The sequence below is a fragment of the Dasypus novemcinctus genome, chromosome 9 (genome assembly GCF_030445035.2).
Source record: "Dasypus novemcinctus isolate mDasNov1 chromosome 9, mDasNov1.1.hap2, whole genome shotgun sequence".
NCBI classification, from domain to species: Eukaryota; Metazoa; Chordata; class Mammalia; order Cingulata; family Dasypodidae; genus Dasypus; species Dasypus novemcinctus.
Genome location: NC_080681.1, coordinates 62,807,364 through 62,828,809, shown reverse-complemented (window position 1 = coordinate 62,828,809; position 21,446 = coordinate 62,807,364). Strand labels below are relative to the sequence as shown.

The following is a 21,446-nucleotide window of genomic DNA, read 5'->3' as shown; positions in this document are numbered from 1 at the left end:
GAGGAGGTAGCAGAGCTGGTATCTTCTTTGCAAGACAGTTATTTCTTGTTTCTGTAACCAGCTGGTGATAAGAAAGAGATTTTCTTAAGTGTCATCCCTACTTTCAGGAAGGTCTACCCAAGGCAAATGCAAAATGCAAGATCCTCCCTGTATTTTCTTGGCCTGTATCTTGTCTTCCATTTGTGCTTGTTAGTTGTTTTGGAGTTCTCCTGTTTACAGGTACTGAATCCCCCTCTATTTTCAGGAGACATACCTCCCTCTACCAGGATTTTAAGGCAGTCAAGTCTTTTATGAGGTTATCCAACTCAATAGTTTCTTACATCCCTTTTGTTGTCTCAAGCTGCTTTCATGGATTGGGCGTAAGGTTGGGGAAGGGGGTGGCTTAAGGAGAGTAGGGTGAGGTTAGGTTTTACATGGGAAAGAAGTTTCCCAAGGCAATATTTTCCAGTCAGAACATGGCCAGCGACCCATGAAGGGCACAAAGACTAGCTTCAAACTTCCATGGGGAGGGGATCAGGAAGGGACCAGAACTTCTTCTATGGCTCTCAATGGCTACGATTTCTTGACCTGCCCAGTTAATGCAGTCCTTCAAATAGCTATCCCAAACAGCCCTGAGGAATTACAGCATCTTTAAGTTTCCTCTGCTAACTTTATCCAGGATGGGCTATAACAGTGGCCACCCTCAGACTTGGGGTGCCAGCGATCCAAAGTTGCTAATAAAAATCCATGATTTGCATTCAGCCTTGCCCACCCCTGATGTTGGGGAAGATTTTTATATTTCTTTCTGTCATCAGAAAGGGAACTAACAGGGAGCTGGACCCCATGGTGGCATGATGCTAGATTGGGGAATGGGTGCTGATAATTGCTATGAGGAGAAAACAATATATTAGTCTTTATTTTAATTTATCAGTCTCTTCTTTCTGCTTTTCACTGCATTCTGTGTAGTATTCTACTGCCCTCTGAAGTTTCATTCAAAATAGTTATTTCAGACATTTCTTGCCTGTGGAATATTTATTCTGGTGGAATGACTGAATCCTGGGCCTTCCTACTCCACCATAGTCCCATAATCCCCTGCTGCTCCCAGCATTCTGAGCCTGAGGTATTTCTCTTCTCTCCTTCCCCACTGCTATCCTTTGTCAACTGATGTCTTACACTAAATGAAGTCTCCAAGTTCCTCAGAGAGATTTCTTTCAGTTCTCCTGCTCTGTCCTAAGTCTTCAGCAGGATACTGCCTGGCACTTTGAAAGACCCATGCTTTAGAAGTGGAAAGGAGTGGTATTCTTTCTGAACTCTTCTGCCTTGCCCAGATTTCAGCAGACTACTTGCATGTACTTGGTGGCCCATGGAAAAGAATGGATAAGCATACACTTGATCTGTGACTAGGGCATCCAATATAGTATTTTTTTAAAGTACTAAATGCCTCTTTTAGCCAAGAAGAAAGAAGAAAAATCAATGATCTAACCTTCCATCTTAAGAATATATAAAGAGAAGAGTAAATTAAACACAAAGTGTATAGAAGAAAAAAATACAAGTATGGAAATAACTGAATTTTTTAAAAAAAACAGAAAAAAATAGAGGAAATGAACAAAGTCAGATATTGTATGTTTAAAAGATTAATACAATTGATAAAGGTCTGTCCAGACTAATGAAAATAAGAGAAAACTCGCAAAAGGTCAATATCTAGAATGAATTAATCATTCACTATAAGTCCTACAAGATCATTAGAAAATATTATGAACAACTTTATGCCAATAAATTCAACAACAGGCAAAATGGGCAAATTTTTCACAAATTTGCCAAAATGCATAGGTAGAAATAGAATATCTGAATACTCTACATCTGTCAAAGAAATTAAAACTGTAATTTTAAAACATGTCACAAGGAAAACTCAAGAACCAGATGGCTTAAGATTTAAATAAGAATCAAATATTACAAAACAGATGATGGAAGATTTCAAAAATCCATTCACTGATACAAAAACCCATCAAGGACTTCATCAGAAGAGATAATTACAGAAAAATATGCCCTATTAACAATCACAAAAATTCTTAAGAGATGTTAACAAAGTGAATCCACCAATATACAAAAAGAACAATAAATTACAACCAAGTGGGATCTAAAGAATTCAAGTTTGATTAAACATTTGAAAAAAACAACATACATATATACATGATCATTTCAATAGAATAAAAGAAAAATCAGAGAAAATTTAACACCCATTATCATATTTTTAGAAAACTAGAAGTAGAAGAAAATCTCCTCAAACATAAAAAGATATCTGCATAAAACGATAGTTAGCATCATATTTCATATTGACTACTTCCTCCTAAATTCAGGAAAAGACAAGGTTATCTGCTATCATCATGTCTACGCAGCATTGTACTATGAGTCTATAGAGAGCAATGGAGAAAAAAGGCAAAAATACTGGAAGACAAATAAAACTGTATTCATAGACAACAGTGTTGTATACATGCAAAATCCTAAGGAACACACAAAAATGAACTAATAGAACTAATAAAGCAGGACAGAAATTCAATGTACAAAAGTCAATGTTTTCTTTGTAGTATAATGAAATAATTGTAAAATTTAAATTTAAAAAGCAATAGCATCAAAATATTAGGGGGTAAATCTAAGAAAAGATAAGTAAGACCGGTAGGTTGAAACTGACTTTTTAAATTGCTGGTAGATTATTTTAAAAGAGGTAAATAAATGGAAATACATAAAATACAATGTTCATAGATTTGAAATATGCTCTATTATTAAGATGTCAGTTCTTCTCAAAATAACCTACAGATTCAACACAATCACAATCAAAATCCCAGTAAGCTTTTTGGTAGAAATTGACAAGCTCATGCTAAAATGTATATAGAAATACAAAAGAAGTAGTATAGCCAAAGCAATGTAGAAAAGAACTATGACAGAGGATTTACTCTACCCAACTTCAAAATTTATTATAAAGCTACAGTAATAAATACAGTGTGATATTTGGTTTAGTATAGATAAACAGCAATCTAGAGTCCAGAAATAGACCTATTCACTTTTGACAAGGTTGCCAAAGCAATCAAAGGGGCCAGAAAAACAAATATTTAACAAATAGTCCTGAAACAAAGGATGTCCACAGAGAAAAACAGAACTTTAAAACTTACCTTATTACAACCACCACACCATGGAGCCTAGAGTGATTACAACTGAAAATGGGAGGATTGCATCCAGCATCCAGGTGGAATCTGAGCCTCCTCTTGACATAAAGGTGCAATGGACACAACCAATCCAGTGTCCACATAGAAGAGCTGGCATTGGATTGGGAAAAGTGGACATAATGGACAAAGGGTATGGGGAAAGGCAGGAAGAGATGAGAGGTGGAGGCGTCTTCGGGACATGGAGCTGCCCTGGATGGTGCTTCAGAGGTAATCACCGGACATTGTAAATCCTCACAGGGCCTACATGATGGAATAGAGGAGAGTATGGGCCATGATGTGAACCAATGTATATGAGGTGCAGAGGTGCCCAAAGATGTACTTACCAAATCCAATGGATGTGTCATGATGATGGGAACGAGTGTTGTTGGGGGGGGGGAGAGGGGGGGTGGGGGGGTGGGGTTGAATGGGACCTCACATATATATTTTTAATGTAATATTATTACAAAGTCAATAAAAAATTAAAAAATTAAAAAAAAAAAAAAACTTACCTTATTTACAAACTAACTCAAATTGCATAAAAGATCTAACATAAAAACTAAAACTGCTCTGTTTAACAAGATTATCTTTGCAACATTAGGGTAGGTGAAGACTGGTTAGAGAAGAAATGGGAAGTATTAACTATAACAGGAAAATCTGATAGTCTAAATATCAAAATGTAAAATTTCCACTCATGATAAGATGTTTTTGGGGTATGGACACACTTCAAATCGTTGAGCACCTGCTTCCCATGTACAAGGTCCCAGATTCAATCCCTAGTACCTCCAAAAAAAAAAAAACATTCTTAACAATATAAATAGACTTAGGCATTTATATGCCTAAGCCATAGATTTAGGCAAAATATTGTATTGTACGTATCTAACAAAGGATTTTTATCCATAATATATAAAAATAAGCTCTTATGACTCAATAACAAAGACAACTCAATTTAAAAACAGGCAAAGAACTTGGCCAGACATTTCACAAAAGATATATACAAATCACATAAAACCATGAAAATATTCTCTACACCATTAGTCTTTACAGCAACATTAAAAAGATTGCCAATACATGTCTACCACAATTTCTCCCTAGAGTTAACCAACTGCCTAAAAGAACCCAAGGAAGAATGCTGTTTTCCATCAACTTTGGGAGAATGTAGCCTCTGAAGTCACCTTGCCTTTCTCACTCTTGTGGTCCAGTATGTCACGGCTGACCCCTGTTTGGACCTGCTTATCACCTATCACCATCTTCTTTATTCTTTTAGTGGAACCACGTATCTGCAAAATTCTAATTAAGTTTATTTCTTATAGAATTAATGCCTTATTAGTTATGCGGGGATTTCATCCAGTTCCAACCAGAGTACCAGACCTGTCTTTCCTCAACCATAATAGAATGCCAGAGAGATTTAAGCCTGTCAGGGAGAGACTACTGCCCCATCCAGCAGGAAGTAACTACAGAAGAATGACCATTGCCCCTCAGGACCTCCTTAAGAATAAGGGCTTGAACTCTCTAAGAGGGGAGTTGAGGCAGGTTAGTATAGCGAAAGGGGGAAGGTGGCTGTCCCAGCAGACAACATGGCTGACAGACAACATGGCGTTGAGACCCTGCTGAGACCTTGATCTCTACTTTGAGATCCCAGTTAGGACTCTTTCCAGGGCTGAGGGTAGGCCCTGGATATTCCAAACTGGCCTCACTATTAGCTCCCACCATTGGTAGGGTAACCAATAACATTGGGGCCCCTCCTCTTAGCATTAGCAAGGTGAGGAATAATTAATAGCTAAAAAGGTAACCACATAAATTCAATCTTGCTCTCTATGCCCAGAGGAGCCTGCATCAAATCTTTGTGCATATTTTCATCCTTCTCTCCCATTTCTCAGTAAATTCTTTTTACTCATCTAACTTTTAAAACAAAACAAAACAAAACTTGCCCATATCAATATGGAGCAACTGGGACTCTTATACACCTCTGGATGGAATGGAAGAATGGTAACAATCACTTTGGAAAAATAGTTTGCAGTTTCTTGAAAAATTAAACACATATTCGTACGTATTTTCCCAAGAGAAATTAAAACATATGTCCATAAAAAGATTCATGCAAAAATAGCAGCTTATTTATTTATTAAAAGCCCAAAGCTGGAAACAGCCCAGGTGTATATCAACAGGTGAACGAAGAAACAAATCATTATGGTAGATTCATACAAAGGAAAACTACTCAGAAAAATAATGAACTACTGATACATACATGAACCTGGATGAATTTTAAAAACAGTATATTGAGTAAACGAAGTTAGGCACAAAGGAATATTTACTATATGAACTCATTTATATGATGTTCCAGTATCCACAAAGTTAATTTATGGCAACAGAAATCAGACCAGTGCCTGCCTGTGGAGGCTAAGGTTTGGCTGATAAATGGCACGAGGAAACTTTTGGAATTAATGAATATGTTCTATATCTTGATTAGGGTATTGGTTACATGGGTTTATACATTTTCAAAACTTACCAAACTGTATACTTAAAATAAATGCATTTCACTGTATATAAACTTAACTTATTAAAAATTTTCTATGGTAATTATTTTCCTTGGATACATTTAAAGGAGTGATGTAACCAAGTTTTGTTTTTAAAATGTAAATATTTATAGTACTCTGTAAATTATAACACATAACTATTTAAATATGGATGAAAAATTTACATATGTGATGAAAAATTTTAATTCTCAATATAAGAGAGGAAGAACACAGTCTTAAATATTCTTCTAAATGTATACTAGCAAAATTTTGACAACCATTTGTCACATGTGTTGTTTTGTAGTGTACTTTTTTGATGTAACCATACAGAAGATTAATTTTTATTGAAGGAAAGGAAGATTTCATGAAGTAGGTTGCACTGATCCACATGCAAAAGATGTGATTATAACAGGAAAAGATGGCTAGGGAAGGGGTGGACTCTGAAGCATATTCCAACTAAAGGTACTAAGGCAGAAGGGTTTATATTACCAGGTGAGTCTAATATGGCTACTGAAGGTTTTTGAGTAGTTAAATACCATGTTCAGACCTGGATTTAGAGTACACCAGAGAAGTTGAACAGTGTAGTAGGAAGAGAACTAGGACTAGGGATCAAAAGGCCTTGGTTGACAGTCTAGCATTGCTACTTTCTACATAACCTTACAAAGTTTCTTTAACTTTCATTTCCTTCATTCACAAATTGAAAAAGATGAAATAGATCATTTCTAAAGCCCTTTTTAAAATATTCTGTGAGGACGCAGACTTGGCCCAGTGGTTAGGGCGTCCATCTACCACATGGGAGGCCCACAGTTCAAACCCCGGGCCTCCTTGACCCGTGTGGAGCTGGCCCATGCGCAGTGCTGATGTGAGCAAAGAGTGCCGTGCCACGCAGGGGTGTCCCCACGCAGGGGAGCCCCACACGCAAGGAGTGCACCCTATAAGGAGAGGCTCCCAGCACGAAAAAGTGCAACCTGCCCAGGAGTGGAACCCTCACACAGAGAGCTGACACAACAAGATGACGCAACAAAAAGAAACACAGATTTCTGTGCTGCTGACAACAACAGAAGCGGACAAAGAACATGCAGCAAATAGACACAGAGAACAGACAACTGGGGCGGGGGAAGAGAAGGGGAGAGAAATAAATAAATAAATAATAAAATGAAATGCTCTGTAAACATATGAGATTGGGTTATTAGCTCTAAGAGGAAGAAAGCTCTCACATAAAATTGGGGAGAGCCAATAAAAGCCACAACATAAAAGAGGCAATGGCAATAGAAAAGGGTAAGTATGTATTTGTTTGTGCAAATATGACAGACATAAAAATAAGCAAACAGAATGTAGTGACAAGGAAGATGAGAGAGCTATAGAGGTTTATGAAGTTTTAAATCTAAGGAATTATTTCCTTCTATGCTGGCTCTTAATCTAGGGCCTACTGCTACTCACATAGTGCTAAAAGCTATATAAATCTACCCACAGATAAATTATAAACTATATGGAAGTTACATTTAAAAATATGTAACTATGCCATTTACTTTTTAAATTATTTAGATTTGTCTGAATGTGATTAATTTTAAAATACCTTTTAAAACAGGAAGCTGACGATAAGCTGCAAGTTTTGGCTGAAATATATTTTCCATTAAAACCCGTTCCATAAAAAATAAGTCTTGATGAAACTTGTCAGACTTCAATATTGCATCTGAGTGGTCTTCTCCAGCTTCATGAATTTTAGCCATAATTACATTTTCTATATCCATTAGAGAACTAGCTTCACTATCTGTAAAATATAAAATAATGCACAATGATAAAATAATTCAAATAATATTAGATGAATGATGCTTTCTAAAGCTTTAAAAAGTGGCATTTTCCCCATTTCTATTTGTTTTCTTCCAGTATTCTACAACTTCAATAGACATTTATTGAATATCTTTTGTGCATGAAGTACATACGAGATGCTTAAACATATACTGTCTCATTTTGGAATTCTTAAAAATCCAAAAGTGTTCTGTTTCCCACAAGATAAGCAATGATAACCACATGAACTCATTTGTACCTTTATGTTTTTATTTGAAGTAAGAATACTATCAGTCTTCAGATAAAGGTCTGATTTCATGATTCATTTATAGTATATTACTACATTAGTTTTCTATTACTACTGTAACAAATTACCATAAACTTAGTGGCTTAAAACAACAAAAATTTGTCATTTTAAAGTTCTGTAAGTTAGAAATATGACACAGGTTTCAAGAGACTAAAATCAATAAGTTGGCAGGAGTGCATTCCTTTCTGGGGATTTGGAGGAAAATTCATTTCCTTGTCTTTTCCAGGTCCTAGAGGTCACCCACATGACTTCTTCCATCTTCAAAGCCAATAATATCACATCTCCCTGACACTTCTTCTGTCATTACATTTCTTTCTGACTATGGCTGGGAAAGGTTCTCAACTTTTAAGGACCCATGTGCTTTAATTGGACCCACCCAGATAATCCAAGACAATCTCACCTCAATATTGCTAACATAATCATATTTTCAGAGTCTCTTTGCCATGTAAGATAACATATTCATAAGTTCTGGGCCTTCTAATATGGACAATTTTGATGGTAGTGATGGTAGGGCATTATGCTGCCTACCAAATTGCTTACTAAACTCCTATTCTCAAAACTGAATGAAGGATTGTGGCACTCTTGATTCCCTGGTGTGGTAGTTGACCATCGTCACCTCCCTATTAGTTGACCTGGGTAAGACCAATGAACAAAAGAGTAGGAGTTGCCACTCTGCTGAGGCTCAGGGCCCAGCTGGCACATGGGCAGTCCAAAGATTCAAGTCTCCTGAGTATGTACCATCCCTAGCACCAACCATAGGTTCAATAAAAGTGACAGAAGAGGCATGTGTAGAAAAGTCACATCTGAGTACAGCTCCATCACACTCAGGGACACAAATTCCAATGTAGGGCCCTCTGACATGGCGCAGAGCTCCAAATCCATCTGCCATGACTATACCCTGTGGATCTCTGTAGCCTTCAGAAGAACCAGTACCTAGGGCTGTATCTACTTTGGCTTTTTCTGGGGTCCTGCTGAGGTGTGCATAAGCATGACCCCTCTGATGACCTCCTGACTCTTTTTGGATGACTCTTAGCCATATAAACTCATTTGTCTTTGCCATTTCCCCCTTTTATTCAAGGTCAAAGAGCAGTTTTTAATACTTGATCCAATATGTAGGCTAAGATATTCTGCTGGTCTGAGTTGACCCCTTTATTTGAGGTCTCTTTTTAGTTGCTTCTCCAGTTAGTGATTGGTAGCAATCCCTCGGTGCCAGGGAGGCTCATCCCCAGGAGTCATGTCCCATGTTGGGGGGAAGGTAATGCATTCACATACTGAGTTTGGCTTAGAGAGTGGTCACATTTGAGCAACATGGAGGTTTTCAGGAGGTAACTCTTAGGTACCCTACAGCTCTAGGCCTAGTTCATATTTCAACTAGGCTCCTAAGCATAGTCATCAGTATCAAGGGCTCATTATTCAACTATCCTTCCTTGTTGATCTTTGCCGTTGCACTTGGGGGATTATTGTTGTTCCATTGGAGAATGTGACAGAGCTCCCCTCAGTGGAAACTCAGCACTCCCTCAGTTGATGTTTGTAACTGTAACTACTATAAAAATACCCAACATATATCCTAACATTTATGTTCCCTATATACATGCCCTGGAGAACTCCCTCCTACCCATGTACCCCCCATCAATAACACTCACACCAGAGTTCCTCCCCTGCCATAGTTGAACCTCTCTGTGGTCCAAAACTTCTTCAATAATGAATCCGAAAATAGAGGAATTGCATCCATTATCCATGTGGAATCTAAGCCCCCTCTTGATCTAGAGGTGGAGAGGACATTACCATCCCAGGGTCCACAGAATGGAGAAATAAAATATGGACTAGAGTGGACTTACTGATATTCTACTATAAAACTATTGTGACTAGTAATAAAAGAAATTTTAGCATTGAGGTGGAGAAAGTGGCCACAGTAGTAGTAGTTGCTAAGGATAGGGAGAGGGTAGAAGAGATATGATGTGGGGCATTTTTGGGATTTTGAGTTGTCCTAAATGATATTGCAGGATCAGATGTAGAACTTTATACATCCTGCCATAACCCATTGAATGTATTGGGGGAGAGTGTGAACTACAGGATAAACTATTATCTGTGTAGTGCAGCAGTACCCCAAAATGTGTTCACTGATGCAATGAGTGTGCTACAATGATGAGGGAGGTTGTTAGTGTGGGAGGAGTGGGGTGAGGGGGCGGGGGGTATACAGGAACCTATTATTTTTTTAATGTAACTTTTTTTTGTCATGCATATTTCTTCAAAAAAATACAATTTATGAAAATAATGTGGTGGGAGGTGGGGAGTGGGTTATATGGGAACCTCTTATGTTTTTTTTGTTTTTTTATGCTTTTTAATGTAACATTCTTATGATCTATTAACTTTAATTTAAAAAATTGATGACAATTTTGAAGAATAATAAAGTTGGAAAAAAATCTTTTTTAATTGAATGAAGGGGATTTCCACTTCCATGAAGTGGAGTAGATACACTTTTCTTTATTCTTTCTGCTAACTATAACTAAAAACTCTGGATATTTTATATAACACAAACATAAGAAGACTCCAAAAGATTCATAGAAGGAGGCAGAGCAGTTAGGGACATCACAATACAAGAAACGACATGGTGGTAACTTCTTTGATTTTCTTTTCCCATCACATATCCCAGACATGGAGCTGAGGAAGCTAACAACCTGGAACTCCAATGGATGCCAACAAAAAGAAAAAAAGCTCCAACAAAACCTGCTTTCTCTGGTGGAGGAGTCTTCGGGACATGGAGCTGCCCTGGATGGTGCTTCAGAGGTAATCACCGGACATTGTAAATCCTCACAGGGCCTACATGATGGAATAGAGGAGAGTATGGGCCATGATGTGAACCAATGTATATGAGGTGCAGAGGTGCCCAAAGATGTACTTACCAAATCCAATGGATGTGTCATGATGATGGGAACGAGTGTTGTTGGGGGTGGGGAGAGGGGGGGTGGGGGGGTGGGGTTGAATGGGACCTCACATATATATTTTTAATGTAATATTATTACAAAGTCAATAAAAAATAAAAAAATTAAAAAAAAAAAAAAAAAAAAAAAAAAAAAAACCTGCTTTCTCTAGCCAAAGGAACAGAAAAGTGGCCCTAGCAAGACAAAAAAACCTTTGGAAAATAACCACTCTACTTCAGCCAAATACCAAACAAACAAACAAATAGTGGCCACACCAATATCCACACCAGTGAAGGCTGAGTGGGGAGCTTACACTTCCACCCTGGTTAGGTTAAAACAAGGCATCCCTTGCCCTCCCTTCTAATATTAGGAGCCAGAGAAGGCTGAGTTTCATTCCTACTGGGTAATGACATCCTTTTCTGTCCTGGCAGTGTCAGTGAAAATCATTTAGGGAGCCTGGATTTCCACTTCCACCTAACAGTAACAAGGTGTCCCAACACATCTCTATTACCAGGCCATAAAGTACAAGTTACTTCCCTCACCAAAGTCTATTTTCATGTATTGGAGTAAGATGGTTGCCGAAGGCTGCAGTGGTTCAGGCTTTCTGGGTTTCTCCCTTCCAGGGTCTTACTTCTCTCTGGGTTCAAGGTTCCTTTCTTCCCAGGGCTTGTTTCTTCCTGGGCTCAGAGATCCTCTCTTCTTGGGGCTGGACATCTCCTTCCTTTGTGACCTTACTTCCTGGGGCTCCACCTTAAGACTTCAGCATCAAACTCCAAGATCAAAACTCCAAAATTAAAAGCCTCAACTCTGTACTTTGCAATGCCTTTTATCAATGCCCTAATGAAATGGCCCAATCAAAGCCCCAATCATAACTCAATCATGCCCAGGTACAGACCAGATTACAAACATAATCCAGTATATATTTTTAGAATTCATAACCATATCAAACTGCTACAACATCCCTCCTGGAGTGGTAACAGAGTAGGACCAGTGGAGAGTCAGGACTTTCATCATGGCCTCATGGTAATGAGGCCAATCCCCATCTATGCAATCAGTGGACACCATGTACAAAGCAGTGATAAGGCACTCCTATGCCTCCCAACCAGTGAGGTATCAGTAGAGGCCTACTGGAGAGCCATAGGTCTCACCCTATCCAGTAGTAATGAGGAACCCCTCCCTCAGGTATTAACAGAGGACAAGTGGGGAACATGGACTTCTAACTTGGCAGGAATGATGCAGTACTCCCTATGTCTTCCCCTGCCGAGCAGTGTCACACACACACACACACAAAGCCAGATAAAGTGGAAGGTTTAAATAATATCCAGGTCCTCATAATGTATTATCCAAAATTTCCAAGTTACAATAGGAAATCACTCATCATACCAAGAACCAGGAAAAACTCAGCTTCAGTGAAAAAAAGACATAAACAGGCCACAGCACAGAGATGACAGAAATGTTAGAATTATCTGACAAAGAGTTTAAAGCAGTTATCATAAAAATGCTTCAACAAATAATTACAAACACACTTGAAACAAATGAAAAAGTAGAAAATATCACGAAAGAAGTAGCAATTCCTAGCAAAGAAACATAAGACTCAAATGGAAATTTTAAAACTGAAAACTATAATTTAAAAAAATTTTAAAATTCTATCATTGGTCTTAACAGCAGAATAAGGAGACTGAGGTAAGAACCAGTTAACTTGAAGATAGAACAACAGAAAGTATACCATTTGAAAACTGAGAGAAAATAAACTGAAAAAATTAACAGAGCCTCAGGGACTGTGGTACTATATATAAAAAAAGAAGTAACATTCCATGTCATCAGAGTCCCAGAAGGAAAGGATAAAGATGGTGGGACTCAAAACATAATTAAAGAGGGAAGCAGATGTGGCTTAATGGATGGAGCATCTGCCTACCATATAGGAGGTCCAAGGTTCAAATGCAGGGCCTCCTGACCTGCATGATGATCTGGCCCATGCAAAGTGCTGATGCGTGCAAGGAGTGCCATGCCATGTAGGGGTGTCCTTCATGTAGGGGAGCCCCATGTGTAAGGAGAGCCGCCCCCGCACAAAGAAAGGGCAGCCTGCCCAGGAGTGGCACTGCACACATGGAGAACTGATGCAGCAAGATGACACAACAGAAAAAGATACAGATTCCTGGTGCTGCTGACAAGAATTCAAGCAGACACAGAACACACAGTGAATGGACACAGGGAGCAGACTTTGGGGGGTGGGGGGGAGAAAAAAATAAAACATAAATCTTAAAAAAAAAAAAAAAAAGAAATATATGAAAACTTCTAAAATTTGGCAGAGGCTATAAATATACAGATACAAGAAACTGAGTGAAACCCAAAGAGGGTAAACCAACATAGATCCACACCAAAGCATGTCAAACTCAAACTTCTAGAAAGCAGAAAGACAGGAATAAAACCTTATCGACGGGGAGAAAATAATTTGAATGGCAGAGAGTTTCTTATCAGAAACCAGGGAGGACAAAGAAAAGTGCCAAAACATATTTCAAATGTCCAAAGGAAACAACTGTCAACACAGAATTCTATACATGGTGAAAATATCTTTGAGGAATGAAGGAGACATTAATACACTTTCAGATGAAGTTATACAAAAAGAATTTGTCACCATCAGACCTACCCTAAAAAATGGCTAAGGGAAGTTCTCTAAACAGAAAGAAAATGATAAAAGAAGGAATTTTGGGACTCCAGGAAGAACAAAAATAATAATGGAAAGAGTAAAAATATTGGTATATACAATGCACTTTCCTTCTGCTCTTGAGTTTTTAAAAAATTTTATTTGTCAATTGAAGCAAAAATTATAACACTGATATAGTTCTAAATGTGTTTATAGTAAATATTTGAGGAAAGCATTTTATAAACATGGGAAGGTAAAGAAACAGAAAGAGAGGTAAGGTTTCTACACTTCATTTAAACTGGTAAAATGCTGACATCAGTAGACTGTGATAAATTATGTATATGTAACATCATACCTAGAGAAACCACTAAAAAATCTATACAAAGATATAACTCAAAAACATTAGAATGGAATTTTTAAAAGTGTTCCAGTAACCCACAGGAAGGCAGGAAAAAGATAAAAAGAGGAACAACAAAAATACCAGAAAAAATAAACAGAAAATTTTAAATGTAGAACTAAAACCCCATCATATCAATAATTACATTAAATATAAGTGATTCTAATATACTAATTAAAAGTCAGAGAATGCCAGTAATTGGATTAAAAACATGAGACATTTGAATATACAATAAGACTGAAAGTGAAAGTATGGAAAAAGATATATTATGCAAACCATCTATAGAAAATTAAAGTGGCATTGATATCAGATAAATTAGACTTCAGAGCAAAGAAAATTACCAAATATAAAATGACACTATGTAATGATAAAAGGGTTATTTCACCAAAGTGACATAGCAATCCTAAATGTTTATGCAGCAAACAAAACAATACAAAAAGAGCCTGCAATGTATGTAAAGCAAAAACTGATAGAAATTATAGAAAAAGTCTATAATTAGAGGTGTAAACTTTAACAACTTTCACAAAAACTGATAGAACAACTAAAGAGAAAATCGGCAAGAATACAGAAGAACTCAACACTATCATTAACCAAAAAGACCCAATGGACATTTGTAGAATACTCCACCCAATGACAACATACTACACATTCCTTTTAAGAGCCAATGAAACATATACCATGACTGACCATGTACTGAGCCATTAAAAAAAATACATAAATTTAAAAGAGAAATCATAATGTGTCCTTCAACTACAATGAAATCAAACAAGAAATCAATGATGAAAAGATAACAGAAAAATCTCCAAACACTTGGAATCTAACAATACACTTTTACATAATCTAAGGGTGAAAGAGGATGTCCAAGGGAAATATAAAATACATGCACCTGAATGAAAAATTTTTTCTGTGAAAGACCCTAATAAGAGGATGAAAAGATAAGCTACAGACTGGGAAACTGCAAACCATATATCCAACAAAGGACAATTATCTAGAATATATAAAGAACTCATAAACCTCAACAGTAAAAAAATATCCAATTAGGACATGGACAAGAGACATAAGACATTTCAGTGAAGAATATATACAGAGGGGAAATGAGCATGTGAAAAGGTGTTCAATATTATTAGTCTTGGGGATATGAAAATAAAAGCCACAATCAGGTATCATACTACACACTTATCAACATGGCTAAAATTAAAAATAGTGGCCACCAAATGCTGATAAGGATGCAGAAAACTGGATCACTCATACATTGTGGTAGGAATATAAAATATTACAACTATGCTGGAAAACAGTTTGGCCATTTCTTAAACAAGTGAGCATGCAACTATCATCCAACCCTGCAATTGCCCTCCTGGGCATTTATCTCAGAGAAATAAGAACTTATGTTCACACACAAAATCTGAATATGAATGTTTATAACAACTTTATTCTTGATAGCCCCAAAATGAAATCAACCCATACATCCTTCAATGGGTAAATGGTTAAACAAATTGTGGTATATCCATACTATGGAATACAATTTAGAAAAAAATGGAAGAAATTTTTGCATGATGTTAACACTGGAGGAAACTGTGTAAAGGGAACATTGGGTCTCTGTATTCTTTCTTTTTAAAACAAAATTTATTGATTTATTTTTATTTCTTTCCCCTCCCCCCCAGTGTCTACTCTCTGTGTCCATTCACTGTGTGTTCTGTGTCCGCCTGCAGGCAGCAAGTCAGGTAGCACCGGGAATCTCTCTCTCTTTTGTTGTGTCATCTTGCTGTGTCAGCTCTCCATGTGTGCACTGCTGGCGGCTCTCTTTGCGGGGCGCACTCCTTGCACATGGGGCACCCCTACATGGGGGACACCCCTGCATGGCACAGCACTCCTTGCACACAGCAGCACTGCAAGTGGGCCAGCTCACCACATGGGCCAGGAGCTTCTGGGTATCAAACCAGTTGTGGTTCAACTGATAGAGTGTCCACCTATCAGTTGAGCCACATCTGCTTCCCTCTCTATATTATTTTTTTTAAGTGCATGTGAATCTATAATGATCTCAAAATAAAAATTTAACTTAAAAATCTCATTAAACTACACAATATCTCAAGATTAAACACTTTAATGAGTTAATACATTAAAATTAATTTCATTGAAACTTTCAATGAAGTAATCACTTATTTAGTAAATCAATAGGATTAGTTTCCTCTTCAAAGATCCAAGATAAGAAAAATATTTGTCTGGAAAACATCTGTCTGTGAGTATATGCCTTTATGTTTTTCTAAAGAAGGAAAACTCAGAAAGACCAGAAAAACACATTTTATAGCTGGTTTTTTAAAAAATGAGGATGGGGAAGCAGAGCAGCTGTGGCTCAACTAGTTGGGTTCCCATCTACCATATGGGAGGCTCTAGGTTCACATTCCAGGGAGTCCTTATGAAGGCAAGCTGGCCCGTGCACTGCGGAGTGCTGATTACCTGTGTGCCACAGAGAGCTGGTGCAAGATGACATAGCAAAGAGAGACAAGCAGATACAGAAAAAAAAAAAAAGAGAGAGAAGAGACAGCAAAGAATGGAACAAGCTACAAGGGGATGGATAAATAAATAAATAAAATAGACCTTTAAAAAGTAATAACAATAAGGATGGTTATTGCAATGGGGGAAAAGCTAGTTATATAGGTATAAATTCACACGAGCTAATTTCAAATTGTAATTTAATTGGTATGCTAGAATAACTTCATGAGGGCAGGGTTTCTGTCTTTCTCATCAAAGAGCTGATATTACTTGGCACATTGTGAGATAGCAAGTCCTAAATAATTACCTAATGAAAGAACATTTCTAAAACTCACATGTTTATATGTGTCTATAAATTGGAACATATGTGTTAAGGAATTCGTTTCAAGAAATTTCTATTAAAATAAAGTCAGCCTATTTTAGCGGCAATGATAAAGAGAAAATATTCACCAATGAAGACCCTAGCAATATCCTTCTCAAAGAAAAATAAACAAATAAGCAAAAAATTCTGACATACAGGTGTCAAGTAAATTTTTTTAAGAAAATGAAGACACTATACAATGCTTTGTTGAGTATATCATGAAAATTCACGTTTAATAAATTTACTTTTAGCAATAGTTTAAAAAATTAACTACTTTAGTTCAAGTAGAGAGGAGAATTTTGTTCTGAGACAGCTACCTTTAAAATCTGCCTTTTTCAAGATGATCTCTCCAAAGGCTTATTTAACATAGATAAAATGAGAAGACTAAAATTGTCCATCTTCTATAAATTTCACTAAAGATAAATATTTTCATCATCCATTAACTCAGCCTGAAAATCAAACTGCCACCAATCTATACTCTAAATCTATTGTCTAAACTAAAAACTTGCCATTGGACAATTGGACAGAATATTTGATGTCATAAATTTCAAGGAAAAATATCCCTGATGAACAGCCATCAAAGAATCATTTAAGCTTTAGTGGAAATGTTTAAAAGTCTTTAAAAGGGTTGATTAGGATAAAAGTGCCAGATACTCCAGGGTGCTGTCATCCCCCCACCTCCCCAGAATCTTTGAACAAGTAGCAAACACTGGCAGTCATTTTTCTCAAACTCCAGAAAACAGTTAAAGGGTTGTAGCACCTGGGTGAGAGCCCAAATTCAGAAAATGCAGTTTCAGCAAAGGTAGACTAAAAAACAAAACAAACAAGAGCAAAAATAATTTTTAAAAAAGAAAAAAAAATTAAGGTAGGGGATGCTCCTTGCACCCTTATAGCCCCTACCCCAGCTTCTCCCTAGTGTAGTATGGTGCAAGCATGCACTCCAATAGTGGGTCCCTGGCCCTGTTCCAGAAGGGACAAAGTGATCCCTCTGTAAATACAGCAGTTTCTGTATCTCAGTGCCAATTTATCTGGTGGCAGACTGAAAGACTGAACCAGGGAGCTTTCCTTGGGCTCATCCTCCAAGAATTTGCCCTGCTGGCAAAAGCACCTTACAGACAGTTAAAGCAATATAAGAAACAATTATGCTAAAATGGCCTGGGGCAAAGAATTACATGCACTAAGTCATACAATAGAGCACCCAGGAAGGGAAGAAAGTCTATTTCATAGGAAGTAGAGGGGGCATTTGAATTCCTATAAACAGGGGAATTCCTAAGCCTAAAACAAGACTAGTACAAGAAGCAGAATATGGGCAAGCCTGGATAATATGGAGAGGATTATGCATTTCACATGTTCCTTGGGGGATCTTTTGGATAGGAGGGCTAAATTCTGCAGAGCCAATTTGCAAACACTCTGAAAGGTGTTTTCTGCTTAGGTTTGTTTGTTTTTATTAGCTCCTGGCACTCAAGGAAAATGCTATCATATCACTAACTGGATACAAACTTAAGGAACAGACAACTCAGGGACTAAATCCCAGAGTTAACACTTTAAAATATTAAAATGCATAGTGTGCAATAAAAGATTACAAGATAAACAAAGAAACAGGAAATCATGGACAGTCCAAAGGAACAATCAACAAGGAGTCTTTGTTTAGGCATACCAGACAAAGGCTTTTAAAAAAAATAAGATCTCAAATATGCCCAAGGAGATAAAGGAGAATACAGAAAAAGAATAAAAAAATATGAAGAATACAATGAATGAATAATATGTCAATCTCTTTGAGATTCTGAATAAGAACCAAACAGAAATCCTCTACTTGAGCAACACAATAATAAATGAAAAATACAGGAGGGTTTCAACAGCAAATGAAGCTGGCAGAGGAAAGAATCGATAATCTCAAAGGCAAGACAATTGAAATAATTCAGGTGAGGAGCAGAAAGCAAAAGGAACAAACAGAGTTTAAGAGACCTGTGGAACATCATCAAACAAACCAATATACACAATATGGGAATCCCAGAAGGAGAAGAAGAGAGGAAGGGGCAGAAGGAATATTCAAAGAAATAATGGCACAAAACTTCCCAAATTTAATTAAAGACATGAATATGCACATTCAATATGTGCGATATACCCCAAACTCCAAAAAGAACCACAAAGTCTTCATAAATGGAATTTAATAAACTTCTTATAGCTGGAATTCATCTTGTCAAGTATATTTGGAAAGTTACAGCTTTGGGTTGGTTTTAGATATAACATTTTATCTAAAAACTTAGAATACTAAAAGTTAAAGCTGAGAAGCGTATGTGGCTCAACTGATAGAGCATCCGTCTACCACATTGAGGGTCCAGGGTTCGATCCCCAGGGCTTCCTGACCCATATGGTGAGCTGGCCCACGTGCAGTGCTGCTGCCACATGCAAGGAGTGCTGTGTGACACAAGGGTGTCCCCGCATAGGGGTCCCCTAAATGCGAGGAGTGTGCCCTGCAAAGGAGAGCTGCCCCACGTGAAAAAAGTGCAGCCCGCCCAGGAGTGGCACCGCACACATGGAGAGCTGATACAGCAAGATGATGCAACAAAAAAGAGACACAGATTCCCAGTGCTGCAAGATAATGCAAGTGGACACAGAAGAACACACAGCAAATGGATACAGAGAGCAGACAACGGTGGGGAGAAGGGGAGAGGAATAAATAAAATAAATTTTTCTTTAAAAAAAAAGTTAAAACTGTAATGCAAGACTTCTTAACCATGGTAGTACTGACATTTTGGGCTGGATAATTCTTTGTTATGGCGTATCCAGTGTATTAAAGGATTTTTAGCAGCATCCATAGATTCTACCACAGGACTCCTCCCCTAGTCATAACAACTAAAGATGTCTTTGTATGCTGTCAAATATCTCTTCGGTAGGCAAAATTTCCCCCAATTAAGAAGCACTGTAGGGAAGTGGATTTGGCTCAACTGATAGAACGTCCACCTACCACATGGTAGGTCCAGGGTTCAAACCCAGGGCCTCCTGACTGGTGTAGTGAGCTGGCCTATGCGCAATGCTGATGTGCACAAGGATGCTATGCCACACAGGGGTGTTCCCTGTGTAGGGGAGTCCCACATGCAAGGAGTGCGCCCCCGCAAGCAGAGCCGCCCTGTGTGAAGAAAGCACAGCCTGCCCAGGAGTGGCACTGCACACACAGGGAGCTGATGTAGCAAGATGATGCAACAAAAAGAGACACAGATTCCAGGTGCCACTGACAAGAATGCAAGCAGACAGAACGTACAGTGAATGAACACAGAGAGCAGACAATCATGGGGAGGAGGGGCGGGAAGGGGAGAGAAAAAAAAATAATAATAAATAAATCTTTAAGGAAAAAAAAGAACCACTGTAGGGAAGTGGATGTGGCGCAACTGATAGAGTGTCTGACTATGATATGGAAGGTCCAGGGTTCAATACCCAGGGCCTCCTGGCCCATGTGGTGAGCTGGCCCACATGTAGTGCTGCTGTGCACAAGGAGTGCCATGCCACACAGGGGTGTCCCCCACATAGGGGTGCCCCATGCACAAGGAGTGCACCCGGCAAGGAGAGCCACCCCACATGAAAAAAAGACAGTCCACCCAGGAATGGCACTGTACACGTGGAGAGCTGACACAGCAAGATGATGCAACAAAAAGAGACACAGATTCCAGGTGCTGCCTGATAAGAATGCAAGCAAACACAGAAGAACACAGAGCAAATGGACACAGAGCAGACAACAGAGTGTGGGGGGGGGGGGGGGCGGGGGGAGGGATGGGGAAGGGGAGAGAAATAAATAAAATAAATCTTTAAAAAAAAAGAACCACTGTAGTAATATATCTCCATTTCAAGTGGTCATAGAGGTAGTATACATTTCTTTTTTATGAATTATCTGATTGACAGAAGGAAAAAGAGAGAGAAAATGATGAACCCACATGTACAAAAGAGAGTTTAAGAGCAAGTAAAAAAAGTACTAGAGAAAGACAGTCTTTGAAACTCTCAACAAGTATTTGAGAAAAAAAATCAATTTTTCAGTCTGAGTCCAAGACCATGTGAAAGAATAACAGTTCTATTTCTGAGTGAAAGTTGTATTTTTAATGTTCCATCATAAAGAAAACATTGCAGGAAGTGGATGCGGCTCAAGCAATTGGGCTCCCATCTACCATATAGGAGGTCCAGGGTTCAATAGCCAGGGCCTCCTGGTGAAGGCAAGCTGGCCCATGTGGTGAGCTGGCCCACATAGGGTACCACCTGCAAAGGAGTGCCGGCCAACACAGAGAGCTGATGCAACAAGATAACACAACAAAAAGAGACACAGAGGAGAGACAATAAGAGACAGCAGAATAGGGAGCTGAGGTGTCACAAGAGAATGATCATCTCTCTCCCACTCTGGAAGGACCTAGGATCGTTCCCAGAGTTGCCTAATGAGAATCCAAGCAGACACAGAAGAACACACAGCGAATGGACACAGAGAGCAGACAGTGGAGGGAGGGGGGAAGAAATAAATAAATGAACCTTAAAAAAATCAAAACATTGGAATTGCTGAAATGGAATGTATTGAAAATATCATGTGAAAATAACCATTCAAAAAATCTTGAAGTAAATGAAATCTTACTTTTTTCTGTAGTGCTCCCTGGCAATCTTTGATCTTGTTCTTTATAGGGTATACTTGCTTTATTACTTGATTCAACTATAGATTGTTTTACTGGTGAAGAAGAAAGCTCCAAAGCATTATAAGAATCATACAAATCCCAGGAAGTGGACATTATACCTAAATAGATAAATAAAAATTATTTTAAGCCAAATTCCAATATTTTAGCTTATACATTACTAGTCATAGCAAAACCTATACTAT

The 21,446-nt window shown here is 38.0% G+C and overlaps 1 protein-coding gene across 5 annotated transcripts in view; it reads right to left on the bottom strand.

Annotated features, from left to right (window-relative positions):
- The window catches only part of DNAI4 (dynein axonemal intermediate chain 4), a 172,707-nt gene that overhangs the window by 58,756 nt on the left and 92,505 nt on the right, over window positions 1–21,446 (bottom strand). For 4 of the 5 annotated variants that reach the window (XM_058303377.2, XM_058303376.2, XM_058303380.2 and 1 more), the window contains 2 exons: window positions 21,207–21,362; window positions 7,266–7,460 (listed from right to left, as the gene is read on the bottom strand). In XM_058303377.2, the coding sequence (XP_058159360.1) occupies window positions 7,266–7,460; window positions 21,207–21,362 (351 nt within the window). The remainder of the gene's footprint in view (window positions 1–7,265; window positions 7,461–21,206; window positions 21,363–21,446) is intronic. The other variant, XM_058303379.2, reaches the window with a different exon arrangement.